At 42.3% G+C, this 21,305-nt stretch overlaps 1 protein-coding gene and 1 non-coding gene across 3 annotated transcripts; one reads left to right on the forward strand and one right to left on the reverse strand.

Annotated features, from left to right (window-relative positions):
- Positions 1-318: 318 nt before the first annotated feature.
- On the reverse strand, positions 319-19,730 carry Nup54 (nucleoporin 54). Of its 2 annotated transcripts, XM_059274677.1 has the most exons (13): positions 19,466-19,730; positions 18,698-18,859; positions 15,796-15,879; positions 15,564-15,716; positions 13,574-13,800; positions 10,804-10,991; positions 9,670-9,866; positions 7,864-7,918; positions 7,390-7,483; positions 4,572-4,679; positions 2,774-2,893; positions 2,377-2,487; positions 319-1,109 (listed from the first exon to the last, which is right to left on the reverse strand). In XM_059274677.1, the coding sequence occupies exons 1-13, from the start codon at positions 19,530-19,532 to the stop codon at positions 981-983; spliced, it is 1,695 nt and encodes a 564-aa protein (XP_059130660.1). In that variant the 5' UTR covers positions 19,533-19,730; the 3' UTR covers positions 319-980. The 2 variants fall into 2 exon arrangements, with proteins under 2 accessions (XP_059130660.1, XP_059130659.1); XM_059274676.1 differs by lacking the exon at positions 18,698-18,859 and having other exon boundaries at positions 19,466-19,728.
- LOC131921314 (small Cajal body-specific RNA 4) lies at positions 14,626-14,763 on the forward strand. Its single transcript, XR_009381942.1, has one exon. It is a non-coding gene; the product is annotated as a small Cajal body-specific RNA 4 (non-coding RNA).
- Positions 19,731-21,305: the final 1,575 nt, after the last annotated feature.

Raw genomic sequence — 21,305 nt, forward strand, 5'->3', positions numbered from 1 at the left:
CCCTCCACATTGGTACAAGAGCAAGATTCACGGTGTTCTCTCGTAATGTCCCCCAGTATAAGCCAAAGCACCACACAGAAGCATTAAGGTAGTTACAGCATTTGGGAAGGTGTCAACAGCTGCATCCCAGGTGAGTCCTGCAGTCAGAAGTCGTATTTAAAAGCGGTGTGCTGTGGAAGAATTACATTGTCTACTCAGCCACTGTTTCAGATGCTGATGTACGAGGGAACTCTTCATCCTAGATGATTTCATTTATTATACTCTAGCCAAAATGTCAGCACTGACAAGTCCTTAAACAAAACACCACAGGACAGATACTACATGAAATTGCAAATTAATAATTTATTTTAAAGATTTCATTTTTAGAAATAAAAAGTTAAAAAAAAGTTTGCAAAAACGATGATTTTGTTAAATCCTAATTGGTTAGGTATGTTCTATAAGTTCCAAATAAGTAAAATAATATAAAAATATATCTTCAAGTCTTCATAGAACAAAAGGAAAAACCACACAAATCATGAAATACTTGGGATTCTCTTTACTCTCCACCGATGATTTCACAGCTATAGAAGCTGAAATGCATTTACACTCCGGAGCATAGTCTCCAACAGCCACGTAATTACAGTTACTTTGTTAGGTAGGAAGCAGCCATGTTTCATTCTGTGCTATGGAAAGAGAATGGAGACTAACCAGAAAACACTGTGACTATGCCTAATGCTGTTGTAAAATGTACAACAGTGCAGACACTTCGGGTAATTGTGTACTTCTTTTTAAGTAAATATAGCTTTTAGATATAAATTTTTCAAAGATTCCCTTTGAAGAGCTTTGTGGTGTCCATTTCCGATTTAATATACAGTAATTTCTCAAGAACCTCAAACATCCCAGTGAGGAAAAGGATTCTTTTTCCCGTCCATGTGGTCATCATAAGGAAGGGCTGATGGACAAGATGCACTTTCTGAACCTCTGAACAAGTCTGTCAATGGTCAGCTAAAGACACCACCTCTGCTGTGGATGCTTTCACTCAATCCATGTTCTACCAGTTTTATGTCTTCTAGGTCATCTTTTATGATGCTGATCAAGTGGCTGAGGCCTTCCTGTTGTTGTTTCAAATGCTAGAATGAATTAAAGAAAATAGAAGATGAGTGTACTGTTCTGTTAAACTGAAGGCTACTCACAAAGTACTCACAATACAGCTCTTGGTGACTAAACACAAGCAGCATGGACAGTGGGACAGTGATCATCAGCACAAGATCACTCTAAAACCAGGTAGACCAGACAAGTATGCATCGACAGTATCTTTAAAATGTGTTGTCTGTATTTTTACAGACAGGGCCTTGAACCGGTGCTCCTGCCTCCCGAATGCTGGGACTATGGGTGTGCACTACCACAGTGTGTGTCTGTGGTGCTGGGGACTGAACCCACAGTTCCATGCACAGTAGGCAAGCACTCTCTCTACCAGCTGAGTCAAATCCCTAGTCCCAGCTTCTCAATTTCACACACATACCGACCATCTAGACTGTGATAAAATGCAGCTGAGAGGATTTGGAGGCAGCCTGAGATTTACCTTCCCACTGACCTGAGTTCTGCTGCTGTCTATCCTTTGGCACTTCTATTAATACAGATATCTGGCTCTTTACTGTGGCATAACAATACGTGGACCATTTTCAGTGTGCAGGGATGTTGTGTACATTCACATCATTAGTCACTGCTTCACAGAAGGGGAATCATACAATACTTGTCCTTGTATGACCACATATTTCAAGATCTATCCATGTTGTTGCATGTGTCAGAATTTCCTCCTCTTTAGGAGGGAGTAATACTCTACTATATGTGTGTGCACACAGGTGTGTAAGTATCTGTGCAGATTGCTGCCTTCAACTTCCTGGGGTGTATATATCCAGAAATAGAGCTGGCTGGGCATGGTGGCACACACCTTGAACTCAAGTGGCAGGGCAGTCAGATCTCTGAGTTCAAGACCAACCAGGGTTACATAGTGAGACCTTGTCTTTCAAAAATAAACAGAACTGCCAGATGATATGGTAATTCTACTTTTAATTTTGTTTTTTCTGAGACAGGGTTTCTTTGTGTATCCGTGGCTGTCCTGAACTTGCTCTGTAGACCAGGCTGTTCTCAAATTCACAGAGATCCCCCTGCCACTGCCTCCCAAGTGCTGGGATTAAAGGTGTGCACCACCACTGCCAGCCTACTTTTAATTTTTTGAGGAAGCAATGTTTTTTGTTATTGTTGTTGTTTTTTTTTTTTTAATTTTACATTACTTAAAGGTGCCTGAAGGTTATAATTTCTCCACATTCTAATGAGTATTTCTGCTGTTGACCAGCACCCACCCTGATGGCTATGAAGCTGTGAGCTGACACTTACCTGCTTGATTTCTCGTAAGAGGTCTGCATCTATGTAATACCTTTCTTCAGATTTCACAGCTCCAAAATGATTCTGCATCCTGATCTGGGACATCAGTTCATTTAGGCGACCCTAAAGATGAGTCAGAAACAAGCGCTAACAATCACAGCTACTCCTAAAGACGATGGCTGTTTTTGAAAAGATAGCTTCAAAACCATTAGTTACAACTCCCAGGTCTGTGATGGGAAGCACTAATGCAAGCCAAAAGTACCATGACTGAGCATTTATTTTAGGAAGTTTTAATTAGTGCGAACAAATGCTTAAGACACACAATGCTCCACGGTCCTGTGTGATGGCTACTCAACTCTGTTCAGATCGCCTCAAACGACCTCTAGCTGATCGACTTCCAAGTGCTTACTTTGAACTGAGTAGGGGCATTGAGTTCACCCTGGATAGTATCTAGCTGGACCCGCAACTGCTCTTCATCAGCCTGGATGGCGTAGCCACTCTTCCTTTGGATTTCCTGCTTGATTAGAACCTATAAAAGACAAGACATCATACACGAGCTAGTAGAGTGCTCTTTAAAATCAATTATGGACTTGCTGATAAAAACTGGCTAAGAACTAATATAGGGGTGCTTTGAAATGCTAGCACTTGGGAGGCTAAGGCATGAGGACAAGTCTGAGGCTGGCCTGAGGATCAAGGAGAGTTCCAGGCCAGCCTAGGCTGCAGAGCTGAGACCCTGCCTCAGTAAACAGTAAAAACCCAAACACTAAAAAAAATCCAAGTGCTTTACGCTTACTCTGAAGTGCTTTTAGACATCTGCTACATTCCAATTAGATTTCCTTATTAAAGAAAGTATCTTTGTATAAAATGTAACACAGCTAAAATCAATGCTGTTTGTAAACTTACCGTTTTTGAACTCAAAGACTATAGAAAAGAATAAAAATCATTTCTGTGTTTTGAGACAGGGCTCATGTAGCCCAGGGTAGCCTTAAACTTGACTTGTGGATAACCTTAACTACTCATCCTCTGCCCTATCCAAAGGGCAGGATTACAGGCATGCACCACAACATCCAGATTTGGGTCAGTTCCACTGTAGTCTCCAGCCTCCTGGTCAGGTGAGCATCTCGCCACTCTCCGAGCTATACAGGCAGCCAAGCACTGGCAAAAGGCTGCCCAGCAGGAGTAGCTGTGGGCTAAATGGGTGAGTGGCTCCCACTCACTGAGAGGCATGGACATTCTCTGTAGCATGATAAAAATATCCTAAAACTCATCACTGGAATGGCTGCATGGGACTGTAAACACACTACTCACTCACAGATGGTATATCCTTTAAGTGAGGTAAGTGTATGGTATATGAATTATATCCCAATGAAATTGTTCAAAAAGGAAAAAAGGAAGCCATCAATGTAAAGTAACACAAGAATTAGCCTTTTATTAGCTCGACAGAACTCAACAGTGAAATCAGCTACACTGGGCGTTTTCCACGTGGACTTGAGTGACTCCCTCTGCTTTCTGGGCAGGTTCCAGCTTCCTTACTTGGCTGCCCATTACTTTCGGTAATTTTTACTTGTTAGAAAATCACCTATCTCCCCTAGGAGAAATGTATGCCATCTTTTATTATTTAGGTCTACGTGTGTGGCACTGTTCCTCTGATTCTGGATGTTCCTCTCCCTCTGAGATGGTTCTGTTCTGTTTCAGGTCTGTGCACTGTTATTCTGATGTATCGCTGGTTCCTCAGCTCGCTCTCTTACAGGTTTCAAGCTTACTTCGGTATTTCTAAAATCTCCTAACAGTGAGCTCCTATTTTAACTGGTGTTTCTGACGCAGGCTTTTGCTCATGTCCCATCGAATCTGGTATGTAGCACTTGTTTCTATGATGATTTATGGTTTCACCTTTTGTTGCTGTTCCATTCTGTCTGTTAAACTAGGAATTGGTTTTAATCATTACTACATGGCCACATTCCTTTTCCTGCACTCAAAAATGTTTTCCACTTTATGGAACCAGGAGTCCTCGATTTTATACCTTCCCTTGTACCCAAATTGTTTCTGTCACCTGTCACTAAGATGAACCTTATACTATTTTTACTCTTATCTCCCACCGAGGATCCTCCAACTTTTGGGTCTTCTTCCTATTTAAAAAACACTTCCTTATTTGGCATATATTTCACATATAACCCCTTCTAAACATTGAGGGAATTCCAAATTATTACCTGTAAGGTTCTGTGGGAGAGATCCATGAGTTTTCGCTTGTATTGTGCTATTTTGGCCATAGTTGTAGTTTGATTCTTTTGTAGTTCACTAATATCTTCAGATATGATCTGTTGAAAGAAATGTTTCTGAGGATAAATCCAGTAGGACACAGCAGCTGTTTAACAGGTCCACCTACATGGACAAGCCTGATTCTCAGATAACCTCGAGAGCCATCTCTCAAAACATTATCTTTCATTTTATTATTTCTACATTTCCTTTTCTTTGTATATGTGTGTATGTCATGTCTGTGTAGATGCACCAGAGTCCAGAGAGGGTACTTGGTCTCCTAGAGGTGGAGTTAGTTCAGGTGACTCTGAGCTGCTTGATATGGGTCTCTGGAACCCAACCTAGGCCCTTTGAGGCAGTACAAGCTTTTAACTGCTGAGCCATTATCCAGCCTCATAATTCTGCATTTTGTTTCTTTCTTTACACATCTATTCCAAGATTTCTTTACAGCTTTAAGATATTTAGTAATGAGGCAACATACAGGGAAAACAGTAACTTTTCAGAAATAAGGAATTTTAAATAGTACATCAGAATAGATCCAATAACCAGGCCTGAATGGAAAAAGTTAAGATCTATGAACACTGTTGGGCTTAGGGTTCACAGATGACCAGTCTGAGTTGGTAGAGCTGAGAAGACCAGTAGACTCCATATCCTGGTACAGAACACCTGGCTAGGGTAATCAGAGCAGAGAGAAAAAGCAATGATATAAATCCTAAAAGTGAATCCATTTCCTTGTATCCTCTGGCTAGTGATGTTTTCTGTCTGCCCTAGGCTATCTTAACAGGGTGGGCTTCATCTGTGTGCACACGGTTGTGTTCTGAGAGTACAATGCATATGCTTGGATGGAAGTCAGAGGACAACCTCAGGTGTCCTCAGAGATGGAGGGTCTCTCAGTGACCTGGAATTTGTCCAGGAAGCTGAGCTGGCTGGGCAGTCAGCTTCAGAGATCTGCCTGTCTCTGCCTGCCTAGCAGCACTATCATGCCTGGGTTTTTTCATATGGGTTCTGAGGACTGAAATCAGGTCATAATGCTCAGCACTTTAACAATGGCACTAACCCCCAACCAAAAACATATTATATTCTCTCCATTACATTGAAGCATTCCAACCCTATCATAATTCATTTCTACGCCACTGAGTGTTAAAGAGGACAAAACGGTTGTATAGGCTATTTTACTACGCCCACCTACGTGGATCACCTTCGTTTGGGGTGAACTGAACCGAAGGCCTAGTATATGGGACACAAGCACTCTACCACTAAGCTACAGCCATCAGCCCCCTTTCCACATTTTATTTTGAGACAAGATCTCACTACACTGCCCAGATAGGTGGGCCTTGAATTAACTCTGCAGCCCAATGTGGCCTTGAACTTGAGATCTCCCTGCCTCAGCCTCCCAAGCAGCTTTGATTACAGGCCGGTACCACTAGGTATGGCCTCCATTACTTTTAGTGAAACACCAGGACATTATGAAGGGTCAAAGGACAAAATTGGGTGGTTGTGTTCATCATACAAATTTATTAAAAATTTGGTAATCAGCCAAAAAAGGATGTCTAAGATTTTTGAAGAGAAAATCTAAAAACTAGTTTAAAGGACAGAGACGGGATTCAATGTTAAAGGCTGTACCATATTCAAGGATAAAATGATTCAATATTAGGAGTCAATTCTCACCAGGTGTAGTGATGTGCACACACCAGTAATCTCAGTACTTGGGATGCAGAGGCAGGGGAATCAGAAGTTCAAGGTCATCCTTGGCTACAGAATGAGTTTGAAGCTAACAATTCATTTTTTAAAATTATTTATTTTTATTTTATGTACATTGGTGTTTTGCCTGCATGTATGTCTGTGTGAGGGTGTGGGATTCCCTGGAGCTGGAGTTACAGACAGTTGTGAGCTGCCATGTGGGTGCTGGGAATGAACCCAGGTCCTCTGGAAGGGCAGCCAGTGCTCTTAACCACTGAGCCATCTCTCCAGCCCTGACTCATGAACTCATTGTGTTCAGGGTAACATAATAAAGGGTCTGGAAATTAGGCCACAAGAGTAATCATGCCGGAATTTCTGGACAAAGAAACACCGAGAAGGAAAAATAATTACATGTAACTATTTGTAGGGCTTTTCCGGGACACAGTGGCTACACACACAGAAACGCTGGATCAGTGTAGGAGAACTACATTCACAGAACTGGCCAACAGTTAGAGGGACCCCGCTATAAACAGTGAGCTCGCTCCTCTGTCTAATGAAACTGGAATTGCATATAAGAGAACATGGAGGTAAATCCATAGTCAGAACACCCAGATCTTGTTTGATTTTAGAAGTTAATCAGAATTGGGCTTGCTAAATCCTTGAATTAAAAAAGGAAAAAAAAGATGACTTTAGATGAATCTAAACTCATAAAATATGTCAAATCAAATTTATGGGGCTAGAGAGTTGGTTCAGATGTTCAGAGCACTGGCTGCTCTTCCAGAGGACCCAGGTTCAATTCCACATTCACATCAGTCTGTAATTCCAGTTCCAGGGGATCTGACGCCCTCTTCCGGCTTCCAAGCGTACTGCACAATCTGTGGTGTATAGACCATGTATACACAGTCATACACATAAAATTAAAGAAAAAAAAAGTGTATGTGCAGGGGCTACTACCATAAAGACAGCAGGTGCATGAAGCTGTCACTGTTGATCTCCAGCATACCAGTTCCCCATCAGAAAAGCTAGCAGAGATGGTAAAGACATCTCTGACTTTCCCACTGTCAGGACAGAGAACGCAAACAGAATGCTTACATCTAATCTGGTCTGATGCTGCTTAGTCATCTGGTCTTGAACCTTCAGTCTTCGAAGCAGTTCTTTGAAACCCACCATCGGTACAGGAATTAATCTAAAATGCAAGGTCACTTTTCAGAACCTATTACTAAAGCCAACAAGACATATCCCATTATAGACCTCATGCAATTTTACAATGAATTTCTAAATCCACAGCAATGAGATCAACAGTTACCACACTATTTTCAACCTCCCTATTTTACCAATGAGGAAATATAGTTCAGTTAAAACTTTCATTATGAATGAAAATGTAATAGCTGACTAGGAATCCTTCCTAGTTTCACCTCATCCTGCTGCCTTACCATGGTAGAACTGTTTTAAAAAGCAATGAAACCAACTCTTCAAATGTGAGAATACAATTGAGAGTCTGCATTTGTCTGCTTCCTTTCTGCTAAGTGTCAGTTTGTGTATAAAGTAAGACGGTGAAACACTTACTTTTCAGAATCGGGGTTATCCACCTTGGCTTGTTCCCAAATAATAGGATCAACACCTACCACAAACAAAAATACTCTTTTAAAACATGATTCTCTGTATTTATATTTGTATGGGAAACGTTTTCTTAAAACTAGACACTGAGTTCAGAAGCCATAATGAGGAACTACTTTTAAAAAATGATCATTGCAAAACTAATTTTATAAATATGGATTGAAAGAAAGTATCTGCAACAGACAGGATAACACATCTACCTCTAGAACACAGAAGAGCCCACATAACAAAGAGCGCAATGAACTGAACAGGAAATGAGCAAAGGACATAACAAGGCGATTCTCAAGTATGAAAAGATATTCAGGGAAATACAGACTAAATAGTAATTCTTTAATTTCCTGCTACAGCAGGTAGGGGGAGACAATACATTACAACTGCAAATATAATTGGTAGAAAGTTCCTTGAAGGGCACTTTGCCAGTACACCTAACAAGCATAACCCAGTGATTCAAGCCTCCTTGTCAGAATTGTATTCTAGTGGACTTCCTGGTGTGGAGGAGAACATGGGTGCCACTGAGTTGCCTTGGCTGCCTTCTAATTTACTATGCAGTCCAGGTTGTGGCCTCAAACTCATGATCTTCTGCATTCCATCTCCCAAAGGCTGAGAGTCCAGGTACCAGAGAGCTTATTCTAAAAAACTATATACACATGTGTTCTAAGATACATTTCTACAGATATTAGCTGCTGCTTAGTTTGGAATGGTGAATGCACAGAAACAATATTGAATTAAGTAAGGTATATCTATAGAATACTACAGAGTGTCTACACAGAATAAAGTTCATCTTCAAGAATGAATGTGAGACATACAAGAAACCCTGTAAGTGAAAAGGCAGGCTGCAGCAATGCACGATGCAGAACCCTTTTTCTACTACATGCACATATGCCTACATTTCAAACCAGACACAGGATCAGTGGAGTCCAGTGCTATTAACAGTTACCTCTAGGGAAGGGAGACAAGCTAGAATTATCAAGCTACTTCATTAGGATATCTAGCCGGGCAGTGGTGGCGCACGCCTTTAATCCCAGCACTCGGGAGGCAGAGCCAGGCGGATCTCTGTGAGTTCGAGGCCAGCCTGGGCTACCAAGTGAGTTCCAGGAAAGGCGCAAAGCTACACAGAGAAACCCTGTCTCGAAAAACCAAAAAAAAAAAAAAAAAAAAAAAAGATATCTAGACTTTTTTCCCCCAAGACAGGGTTTCTTCGTGTAGTTTCGGTGCCTGTCCTGATCTCACTCTGTAGACCATGCTGGCCTTGAACTCACGGAGATCCGCCTGGCTCTGCCTCCTGAGTGCTGGGATTAAAGGCGTGCACCACCGCCGCCTGGCTTAGACTTTTTTTTTAAAGTGCAAACATTTAAGTTTTACTTAAATAGTTAAAACAAACCCCAAACATTTCAAGTGAATTATCTACAAGCAGATGCATTATGAATTATTTTTATTACCTCTCCAAATTTCTTTTTTTCCTAAAGATTTATTAATTTATTATGCATACAGTATTCTGCCTGCATGTGTCCCTGCAGGCCAGAAGAGGACACCAGATCTCATTACAGATGGTTCTGAGCCACCATGTGGTTGCTGGGAATTGAACTCAGGACCTCTGGAAGAGCAGTCGGTGCTCTTAACCACTGAGCCATCTCTCCAGGCCCCAAATTTCTAATAAATGTATTAGCTATATAATTTAAACTTACAACTGACTAAAAGACAATATTCAAGAATACATTCCAAATAAGCAGACGTGTGACAAACTCCAGCACCTACCAGCAGGAGGGTTCTGCAAGAGCTGTTTGATCTGCGCAGGAGACAGTTCCGTTCTGGTCATAGAAAGTGTCACCCCGAGCTGCTGCAGCTGTGTCTTAATGTTGGCTTGCTCAAAGTGGGCATACAGTGTTGTCGCTGGGACCCTTCTCGAGGTGCCATTTGGAGACCGCTCAACGACATAAATGACAACTTCTGTCCTAGAGGAAAACAACCGATTTATCACACACTGACTTCATGACCCACAGCCACAAATACAAACACAGCACAATGATGTTTTAAAAGACTGCCGTCAGAAACAGTTTCTTTTTTTACAAGAAGTCTTTTTTTCTTTTTTAATTTTTTTTATCTTGAAAGCAAATCTCTGTTAGGCTCATTTGTAAATCAACTTTAATGACAAAAACCAAAACGAGGTGGCTAAGTAAGATAGAACTTATCTTTTGAGAAGATCTGCTCAGCAGTATATTCTATATCAAATGTCTCTTACTGTTCCCCGCCCCTATTTACTCTCATGGTTCTGCCAAAATTTTTGGGCTGCGGGCTGCAGACAAGACCCCAGAAGTACAACCCGAGTCAGTCACCAGATATTGCTAGAAATAGCAATGACATAACCCATCCAACCTTAAATATCCAAAGTAGAGTATCCACCACGGGAAGAAAAGACGAAAGGACAGGACGAGAGCCGTCCATGTCCATGAGTGAGCGGTGGCCGGGCTGGACACAGCGCTGCCATTCTCTAACTAACTCCAGCACGTAGAAGAGGCAGGAGAAACACTCCAAGGGCTAGCCTGGGCTACAGAACGCATTTCCAGATAACCAGCACTACACAGCAAGACCATCTCAAACCCACCAAAAACAACAGCAACAAAATCCAACACAAGCAAAAGGAGTCAGTTATTAAAATGCTCCGTTCAATCTGCGTACAGCCACAATGCACCCTGCTGCTCCTGAATGGAAATCTACATGCTAAGTTATCTACAAGCTAGCATCTGATAGGAAATCCAAACTAAAGGAAAAAACTTTTCAACATTTCTGTAGACACGTACTAATCACCAACTAGAGAAAACAGTCCACTGAGATTTATGTTTCAGCAGCAACAAAACCCACAAGGGAACAAGCCACACGCTGTATACTTACTGATCATCTGGCAGGGTCTTAATGCCCTCCACATTGACAGTAAGGGTCTGGTTTCCGCCCAAAACCTTATGCAAGGATTCTACCAGCTGTTGTTGCTGGCTTCTCATATCGGCTTCTTTTTTGTTGAAAACTAAAACCACTAGTCCGTCTTCATCTTTATTATTGGGCATACAACTATAACCTACAGCCTGTGAAATAAACCAAAGGATCAAAAATCAATGCAGATTTTATACCAAATGTTTGATAGCTTAGTATCTGCTAAAATGATGGAAATGGTAACCAATCTGTGGGACATCACATATTATAAATAAACTTCATTCCCCTAAACATAAGCAGTGAAATTTCAATTTCCTCTCCAACATAAAAGACTTTGATAGTTATTCATTTTCGGAGGTTTCTGATACACTGGAGCAACTCCTATGTCATAAACATAACTGCAGAAGTAATGGACTGCATGTCCTTACTTCACTATAGAGCGGACTCATGAGTGTTGAACTAAATTTCAAAGAAACAATTTACAAATAAATTATGTTTAAAGTACAATCACACTGTCAAGATACTAATGATATAAAGAATGTCTATTGTTTTATGATTACATATAATAAAACTTTATGAAACAAGTTATTAGTGTAATATTAAATGAGTAAGAGTTAGGCTACATAATATTAAATACAAGGAATTACACATTGCTAAAAACAGCTTACATCTAGGAATATTTTATCCTTTGTTACCACTTACATGCAACTTTAATAAAAGTATTTAAGTTCATTTATATGTACGTTTATACATTTTACTATGTACATTATATAGCAACTTTTTAAAGAAAAGTTAAAACACTTAAACCACTACTTCTACCTATGTTTACTATTGCGTATCTTATTGCTAAACAATATTAAAAATTTCAACTAATGCACTCAGATGATACAGAAATTAAATAACCCTCATGTGCAAAACTAAACTACAAAGTGCTCCAAATTCTGAAACTTTCTGGTGCCAATATGATGTCCCAAGTCAAAAAATTCTACAGCTGACCTTGTATGATGGGTCGCAGCACAAAAACATACTAAAAATATTGTATAAAATTACCTTTACGCTATATGTACAAGCTAAAGCTACATAAATTAATTTCCTGTTTAGAAGAGTTCCCCAAGGTATGTCATTATGTATATAAATACTCCAAAAATCTGTAGCTACACTACTTCTCTGGTCCTGAGGTGCTGGAGTGAAGTTCAGCATACATGTGACTAGCATACATGAGGTTCTGGGTTTGATTCCCAAGCATCACCCCCCCCCCCCCGCCCCCAAAAAAGGCAGGATGAAGTATAAACTTGATTGTAATATATTGATTTGTTATGTGGAAAATACACTGCCAGCTGGGTGTGGTGGTGTAGCCCTACCATCTCAATACTCAAGAGGCTGAGGCAGGAGGATCATTATGGAGGTCCACAAAGGTTCCTAGTGAGATCTGACTTGCTTTATCCAGCAGATCTGTATTAGAGGATTGCTTGACCATGTGCATGGTTTCTAGGTGATTGGAAAGGTTTGCACTGGGCTGAGCTAGGTGGAGGTCTTTTGCTCCACCCTTTGGCATTCCTATAAAAAAGAGACAGAAGGGGCTGGTGGATCAGGATCCAGGTCCTCCAGAGGCTATCCTGTGTTTCTATCTGTTTCTCTCCCCTCTATCCTTCTATCTAAATTTCTTATCCCTTTCTCAAAAGCACCCTGGGGTAAAATGTGGGAGCCGGTCTCCCAGCTGGCCTCCCACAGATCATGAGTTTGAGGCCAACCGTGGTTATATAATGAGTTCAAGGTCAGCCTGGACTATTACAGCAAAAGCAAAAGCCTCTCTTCTGTGAGTTTTTCTTTGAAGGAAAAAAAAAAAAAAAAAAAAAAAAAAGGAAAGAAAAGAAAAGAGACCACACATATACAAAAAGCAAAAACAAAGAAGGAAAAAATAAACAGTCAAGGAGACACTCCACTGTCTAAAGCACAGACTACCTGGAGTCAAATTTCAGTGAGAATGGTTGTTTACAGACAATGAGATGGGACAAAGCAAGCAGCCCTCATTCTTCTCTTGCCTTTGGCATCCAACTCTAACAGTAACAGGGTTCTACATGCCAAGGAGAATCCCGTGCACTGGCTGGGAGGCACTTCCCTGACCATTCAGAAACACAACCTTTACAAGTCTAGTACCTTTAAAGTGACAGGCAGACCATGCCTTCTTTTGTTTTTTGTTCGTTTTCATTTATTGAAGGGGGCATGCCCTGGCACACACAGGGAGGTCAGTCTCCTGCCATGTGCTTTGGGGAAGAGTGTCAAACTCAGGTCATCAGCTCGGGGGCAAGCACCTTCCTCCACTGAGTCAGCTGCCGGCCCTGGGTTGTTTGTTTTGAGACAGGGTCTACTGTAGCCGGGGCTGGCTTCCACCTTGCTCAGCAGCTGAGGAGGCCTGACTTCCGGTCCCTCTCTGTCCACCCGAGCTGAGGATCAGGTGTGCATCACCACAGGCAGCTTGCCACTGTTCCTCTTCTGCCAACACCTTCCTTGCTCCTATTCTGGTGGCTGTGTGGTCACACTCCGAACTACACATGACACTTTTTCAAACATCACTTTAATTTTATAATTTTTGTTTAAAATAAAAAGTGTAATCACACCATTCTCAAGAAATACTAAGGAACCATGAAAACACTTTTAAATGTCATTTTCATCTGAAAGTTACTGACTCTCTTACAGTCACTCTTTAAATGAAGACCAAAGATACAACTGGTACCTTAAATCGGCAAAAGGGATTTTCCTGTGTAAACTCCACGGGAGGAATATTGTTGTTGAAATATCCTTTTCCTGTCCCCCAGAAGGCCTGAAGCTGGTTCCACTTTGCCAAGATGGCGTCTCTCTCGTCTCCCAGTAGCGTCGGGGCGGAGAGAGCACTGGCAGTGTTGATGAGCTGGTTGGACTGGGCGGGGGCTTGTGCAGGCTGACTGAAGAGCCCGCCCAGAGCTGAACACGGAAACACAACACCACACACAAGCCAGAACACTCAGATTCAGGTATGGTGAGCAAATCCCTCCCCAGCTGTCCCCACTCTACCTTAGGAACCCATTTCTGTATTTTCTTACATGTGGAGGGGGTGTGCAGCCAAGACAGGACAGAACCGAGAGGAAAAGCAAGCGAGCCCAGCTGTCCAAAGCCTGAGATGTCCAAGAGGACCACAGTGGAAACAGCCAAAAGGCACACTAAACGGGCAGCAGCTTTGGGAAGCTCGCCTGAGATACTGTCGGGGTCTCAAGTGTAACGGACCCTCTGGAGTGCAGGGCAGAGGGCACGGCTGGCTGAGCAAACAGCTCTACAGATGCCCCAGATAACTAACGGATGGCGTAGTTAGGAAAAAGGCCAGACTGCTGAGAGCAGACACTTCAGAGACACAGCCGACAGCACCTCAGGCCAGCAGAGCTGTGAAATAAGCCAGCAGTGGTGGCCACGCCTTTAATCCCAGCACTCGGGAGGTAGAGCCAGGCGGATCTCTGTGAGTTCGAGGCCAGCCTGGGCTACCAAGTGAGTTCCAGGAAAGGGGCAAAGCTACACAGAGAAACCCTGTCTCGAGAAACCAAAAAACAAAACAAAAACAAAAAAAAAAACAAAAAAAACCCTCGTAACATTAAATAAAAATCAAACAAATAATCCAATCAATAAATGAGTGAATGAACTAGAACAGACAGGTCTCAGCAGTTAAGAGTGCTTGTTGCTCTTCCAGAGAGCCCATGTTTGACTCACAGCGGACCAAAGTAAATAAAGTTTAAATGCTTGGCAGCCTAATTTTAAAAAAACAGAGGACCAAGAAGGCTGAACCTGATGAAGCAATACTTTGCTGATATACTCCTAGGAAAAAAGGGTTGGAGAGACAAGCTCTATTGGAGAGGGGGGAAAAAAAAATCACAGGGCTAACTGTATCACCCAATATTTAAAAAAGATCAGAACCACGGAAGTGAGGTAAAGTTCTTTATAGATGAATTGAGATCAACATTACTTCTTAACTCATAAAAAATGAACTGATCTAAGTAATGATTACCAAAAAAAAATTAGACATTACACCTCTTGATAAAGGCTATCCTATGACAGTCTGACAAATAAAACAACAAATCTATCTATATAAATAAGCCCCTAGATCCCATTCAACAACTGAGATACAGATGACAAGCACTATGTTAAACTAGGTAAGAATGACCAGTAAAGAACTGACTGAAAACATCTGAAGGATAGAAGACTGGATTTCTTCCGGAATCGATAATAGGAAAGAAAGCCTGCAGAGATCTAAGAACAGCAGAGCTGAAGAGTTATGTTCACACACGTGAGCGACAGAGCTACAGAGGACGAAGCCGGTTGGAAAGGATGGGACAAGAGTTTTTCCAATGGAGCAGTGCCTAGGAGTCTGCTCAGGGTCTGTCCTGACACGTCAAGGGTGTGCCTGCCCCATATGTATAATATAATAAATTATACCTTACACAGATTTCTCCATTTGTACGTATTACTTTTAGAAACAACAAAACTTATAATGGAATGACCTCAAACACAGGCCCTTACAGTTCTAATCATGCCATCAGGCTTTTCTCTAACTCCTATCAAGCGTAAGTATGAAAAGCAGCTTTTGGAATTCTCCGGAACCTATTTACAGTCCTTAAAACAGACAATCTGCATCTGAAGCAATGGTGCTAGCTGTTACTGCTACAGTTTTACATCTTAAGATAGATAAAAATCCCACTTACTAGTTTGCTGCTGCTGCTGCTGCGGCTGCGTATTAAATCCTCCAAATCCCAGGCCGGTTCCCAAACCAGTACCTAAACCAGTACCAGTTCCCGTCGCTGTACCAAAACCAGTACCGAAGCCAAAACCTTTGTTCTGAGTGCCACCGAGAAGGCCTTTCAATGAGAAAGCAGAGTTGTGTAAGCTAAGAACAGCACTTTTACCGGCTCCCGATGACTTCAGACAGCCTCTCACCTGTACTGCCTGTGTTTGTTGGGGCAGAAAAGCTGAATGCAGAGCCTGTACTTGTAGTGGTTGTTCCAAAGCCTCCAAACCCACCTAATTAAAAAAAAGGATAAAACATAAAGGTTCTTTTGTGTATGCACATAGAGGGAGTTTCATCTTCAAATGCTTTTGTAAGTAGTTGCTAAATACAAAGAACATACTGATCTAAATTTTCCCTGTTTTCAACATCATTAAAAAAATTCTCCACTATTACTAATACACTGCAAGAAACAAATGATGAAGTATTTTAAATAGAAATAACACAATACAATACATAGTCCTTTAACTAAATGGGTAACATGATTGAAAAAAAAAAAAACATTAAGACTTTGGTCTTACCTCTAAAATGATATGTATGTGCCTTTAGACTAGCTATTACAAATTCAAGTGTCTCTATGATTTAGACTAATCAAGTTAATGAGTCTAGGTGTTTACTGACAGGGGAGCTGGTCAAAGTGAATTCTGTTTAAAAAGTAGCTCCGAGTCAGGTGGTGGCGCACGCCTTTAGTCCCAGCACGCAGAGGCAGAGGCAGAGGCAGGCAGATGTCTGTGAGTTTGAGACTCTGGAAAAACAAACAAAAAGAAAAAACAAAAAAAAAGTAGCACCAGGCATGTTATGGCAGAGGATGGCTTTGCCAGCTTGCAACTTTAATTTTCATGAATCAAGTACATCTACATTAGCTTACATTTCTTTTTAGTCTGTGTGAAGCAGCTTTTCAAAGGAAATACACCGATAGGCTTACCTCTGTAAAGAAAGAATGTCTTTCTTGAAGGAGGAAAAGGGAAAAAAAGTGGAGTGGCAGGAAAGGTAGCAGAGGATACCATGGGCCTCGGGAGCACACTGTGGCAACTCTGACAGATTTTATTTTTAAGTAAGTCTAGAAACAAAGTTAATCTTAACATATCTAACACTATATGAAGAGAATGAAATGCTAACCCAATTTTTAAAGAGTATTGGTAGTAGTTACCTATTTATAAATATGCTGTCAAAGACTTTGAAAACATTTCAGCCATAAATGCTTAGTTATACTCCAGGTTGTCTGAGATTCTAACTCAAACCTCGTATATTCCTTGTAATCAGATAGCCTCATCAAGACTGTAACATAGGATGGGTGTGATAGTGCGTGCTTGTAAACCCATCGAGAGAGAAGCTGATACAGGATTACAACTTCTAAATGAGCATGAGCTACATAGTGAAAAGTCATCTCAAAAAAAAAAAATAGTTTTAATCATTTTTGTGGTGCTGGGTATTGAATCCGGGACCTTGCACATGCTAGGCAGGCAAGTACTCTAACTCTAGTCTATAATGTAGATTTGGAAAATTAGTGCATAGTTATTGCACACATGTAACTTATAGATTCCACCGCGATACTGCCAGCTAAACATTTTGATGAAACACCTAAAATAAGAAGTACTGTCTTTAGTCCCCTTTTAACTTCCTACTTTCAAAGAAAAAACTATGTTATCTAAATTGGCTACACAATAAAAACACTAGTCAGTATCTTATCTTGTTTCAAATTACCAAAAGTGCTTTATTAGTAATAGTAGACCTGCATGGATACAAAAAAAAAGTAATTTTTAAAGCTCTTTGCTGAGGCTGTTGATTAACATATCTGAAAGCAAGCAAAACACAATCATATCTGTACAACTCAAAACTCAACAGTGACAACTTCCAATGGACATGGAATCAAGCAAATACGAACAGGTTTATTTGTTGCTGTGGAACTATGTGGTTTGCTTTATTCTGAAACATAAATTTCAAAATAAGGTTTGTTTTGCCCAGTGCCAATTTTAAGCAAAGTAGGAAAAGCAAATATACCAAGAGCAGGGATAAGTAAACACTTCCTAATGAGTCACTTTACCTTTGGAGTTTTCGAGTACATTTCACATTATTTTCAACTCAGAGAATAAGGTGACTTAAGAATAAGGCTTCATAAACAATGCACAACCAAGTGAATGGACAAAAGACTTGACTTTCCAAGTAAGTCCAGGATGTAATGTTTACCAGATGCATATAATTGGCATGGGCAGAAGTGGTATAACATAGACTATGGACGATAAATTCATATACGAGCAGCTGAGGGTCAAGATTTCTCCAAGGGTCATTTTATGTTGAGCTCACAGAAGCCTATTTTAAATTGGGACATACACATCCATTGTATTTGTGTTCTGAAAAAATTTAATGATCTTCAAACAAAGCGCAGATTTAAAAAAAAAAAAACCCTCGTAATTCTCTTCTTGAATGCAAAGATGTCTAGCCTACTTTTTAGAACTCAATGTCATCTGGTAAATTAAAGTGCTCATCGAGAATTTTCCAAAAATGCAGCAAAGAATTGGAGAGTCTACAATTACATCTCTTACAGAAATACATACTAACATGTCGAGTTGATGGAAGAAAAACATTGTCATACAGACTGAAAACCAAGACAGGTCACCGCTGTTCGTATAAGACTTGTTTCTCTTGGAAACACAAGGACAATAAGATGAAATCTCGATGAAATATGTATAAAAAATGAAAAATGACTGCAGGAGTCCAAGAATCCCAGGGGAACGCTGAGCTTATACTACAGCTAATAATTTGAAAAAACGTTCTATTTAAAATTCCATTCCAAATTCTTATCATTTTGAAGCTGTACTCTGTATGATTAAATGCAAACCCAACAAATGAGTATTCTAACTCTCCAGGCTTTCCAAAAAAAACCATCTTTTAAGACAATCAAAACTTGATATACACTTAATTTGACCTCAGGAAACGAATCCCTTTCCTTATTAGACAAGTGTCATCCCCCCCCCCCCCAAACTCTAGGAACATCGGAACATTCTTGGACTCCAGCCCCCGACCCTCGTCACACACATGACCCGCAGTATCTACCTGCACTCGTCAGACTGTTACCAAAATTGAACGGAGTCGCCGAGGTGGTAGAAACACCGAAATTCCCAATATTAAAGTTCACTGCAGGGTTAGCAGTTAATCCGAAACCCCCAAAATTAAACCCAGTGGCGGTGGAGTTGGCAGTCTCAAGCCCACCAAATCCTGATAGACATGGAGGCAGGGAAACAAAAATTTGAAAAGGTGAGAGGAGGGGAAGAGAAAAGAAAAAGAAAGCAAGATAAGAAATTACAAGAATCAGCAAGAGGTTTCACAGCGTGAATAAACCTGACGGGCGCCGGAACCGGTTAAGAAAGCGGAGGAGGTGGGGACAGGGAGAGGAGCTAAGGGCACCAGGGGCCGGGGTCGAGCACCCACCCCACCCCACCCCGGCCTGGGGAGGGGACGGAGGGAGCTGCGGGTAGCCTGGCTCCAGCCTTAGCCCTCTGGGCCGGGAGACCGAGGCGGACGAGGGGTCCCGGGGTCCCGGGAAGGGAGAGGGGCGTAGCCTCCGGCCTCTCCCGGGCGGAGTCCCCGGTGGCGGGAAGCGACGCGGCGGCCGGGCCACGCGGGATGCACGCGCCGTGCGAGCCCCAGGGCGAGCCTGAGCGGCCCGCGGCCCTCCCGCCGTCGCCCGCCCTTTCCAAATGCCCCCCGAGGTGTCCCGCGTGCCAGGGCAACCCGGGCTCCCCAGCCGGAGGGGATCGGACCGAGGGGGGCGGGCCCAAGGCTTCCGTTCCTCGGAGGAAGAAGGCCCAGGGGCTGACTCACCCGCGGGTGCCGCGGTAGCTGCAGAGGTGCCCGAGGTGCCCGAAGGAGCCCCAAAATTGAAAGCCATGTCGCGGGAGCAGCGCTGAGGTTGGCCCGGGCTCCCGCGGCGCGACGCTCAGTGCTCACCGCTCTTCCGTCCGGCCGGGAAACGTCGGCCCGGACCATTAGTTCCGCCTCCTGTCTGGCCTAAGCGGAGGAGGTGTAGGAACCAGCCCAGGCTGGAGTGGGAGGGGTAGAACGGGAACGCCTCCGTCCCGCTCACTTCCGGGGGTGTGTGGCGGCTTCACGTGGCGTGGGGCGTCACAACAAAGGGCAGATGAGGGGCAGCTGGGCTTGGAGGGTCTCCTGCGGGCTCTGAGAAGCCGTCTTAGCGAGGGGACCGGCTGCTTGCACTAGGGTGTGACGGTGCGACCCGGGCCACCGAGGAGTGGCGCTTCCCGGAGGACGTGAGGTTGGGGTAGATGAAGCTGCTGGGAAAGAGGCTTTTCGGAGTGATGGGAAGACGATGGGGCTAGCAGTCACACGTGTGGTTACTATGTGGCACGCACTCCAGTCCGCGTTTTTGCATAGTTTAAACTTAATCCCCGGCTGTATTTTCAGTTTGCCACCATCGCCATTGAACGAGAGGGAGGGCTGGCCCGAATGAAGCCAATGAGCCCTCTAACTGCCCACGTCTGTGCCCAGCGTCGCATTTCTCGGGAATATTTAATCCTCAACCCCACAGAGAAGATTCTGTTATTGACTAATTTGCACCGTCTTGAGATGGAATTATCCCCAAAGTTCATGTCGCCGGTGCGTCCTGGAATCTAGTTTGAAACAAGATTTTCTCGACTTGGTCCGGATCCTTTTTTTCCTTCTAAAAAATGTTTATTGTACACGGTACTGTGTTACATCAGGGCATTTTCATACAAGTATACATTGTATTTTGAACATATATTTCTACACCCTAAATTTTTCTTACCCCTACCCCTCCCATTAGTTTCCTTTGTCCCTCTAGCAGTTTTATTAAATATATGATTTTATGTATATATTTAAACTTAGGAGTCATAAATGAGAGAAAACATTTGTCCTTTTGTGACTGGCTTAATTTATTTAATACGATTATCTCCAGTCATCTCATTTTTGTTTAAATGACTTAACTTTATTCTTTGTGGTTGAAAATTCCTTTGTGTACGCATCCCTCCGTTGTTGGGCAGCTGGGTTTGTTAACTATTGTGACTAATGCCACAGTAGACATTGATGCGTATAAACATCTAGTTTATATATAAACTGAGTCACGTGGTACATCTAGTTTTACTTTTTGTGAGGACCTCTTTGCCCCAATTTATTTTCGTGTGTGTGTGTGTGTGTGTGTGTGTGTGTGTGTGTGTGTGTATGCATGTATGTTGGGAGGGTGCATGTATACATATGTGCACATATGTGTGGACACCAGAGATTGACGTGGGTGTCCTCCTAATTTACTCTTGTTTTTTGAGACGAGATCTCTCACTGAATCTAGAGCTCATCGATTTGGCAAGAGTGGCAGGCCAACAATCCCCAGGGGACTTGTGACTGCGTGCCCAGGGCCAGGTTATAGGGGACTATCACTGTGCCAGTGCTAGGCTTGGCTTTAAATCTGGACCTGAAGGCTGAGCTTCCACCCTCAAGCTTGCACAGCCAGCACTGGACTGCCTGAGCTGTCTCCCAAGCCCCAGTTTTGAAAAATTACCATTACATTTTGTTTCCCTGTAGATGATGGTCAGGATTTCATATTCTTCCCTGGGAGCGATAAGGAAATCTTTGAAGAGGTTTTTAGACCAAAGAATGTTATGATCTGAATTTAATTTTTAATGTAGGGAAT

This window comes from Peromyscus eremicus, chromosome 10 (genome assembly GCF_949786415.1).
Source record: "Peromyscus eremicus chromosome 10, PerEre_H2_v1, whole genome shotgun sequence".
Lineage (NCBI taxonomy): Eukaryota > Metazoa > Chordata > Mammalia > Rodentia > Cricetidae > Peromyscus > Peromyscus eremicus.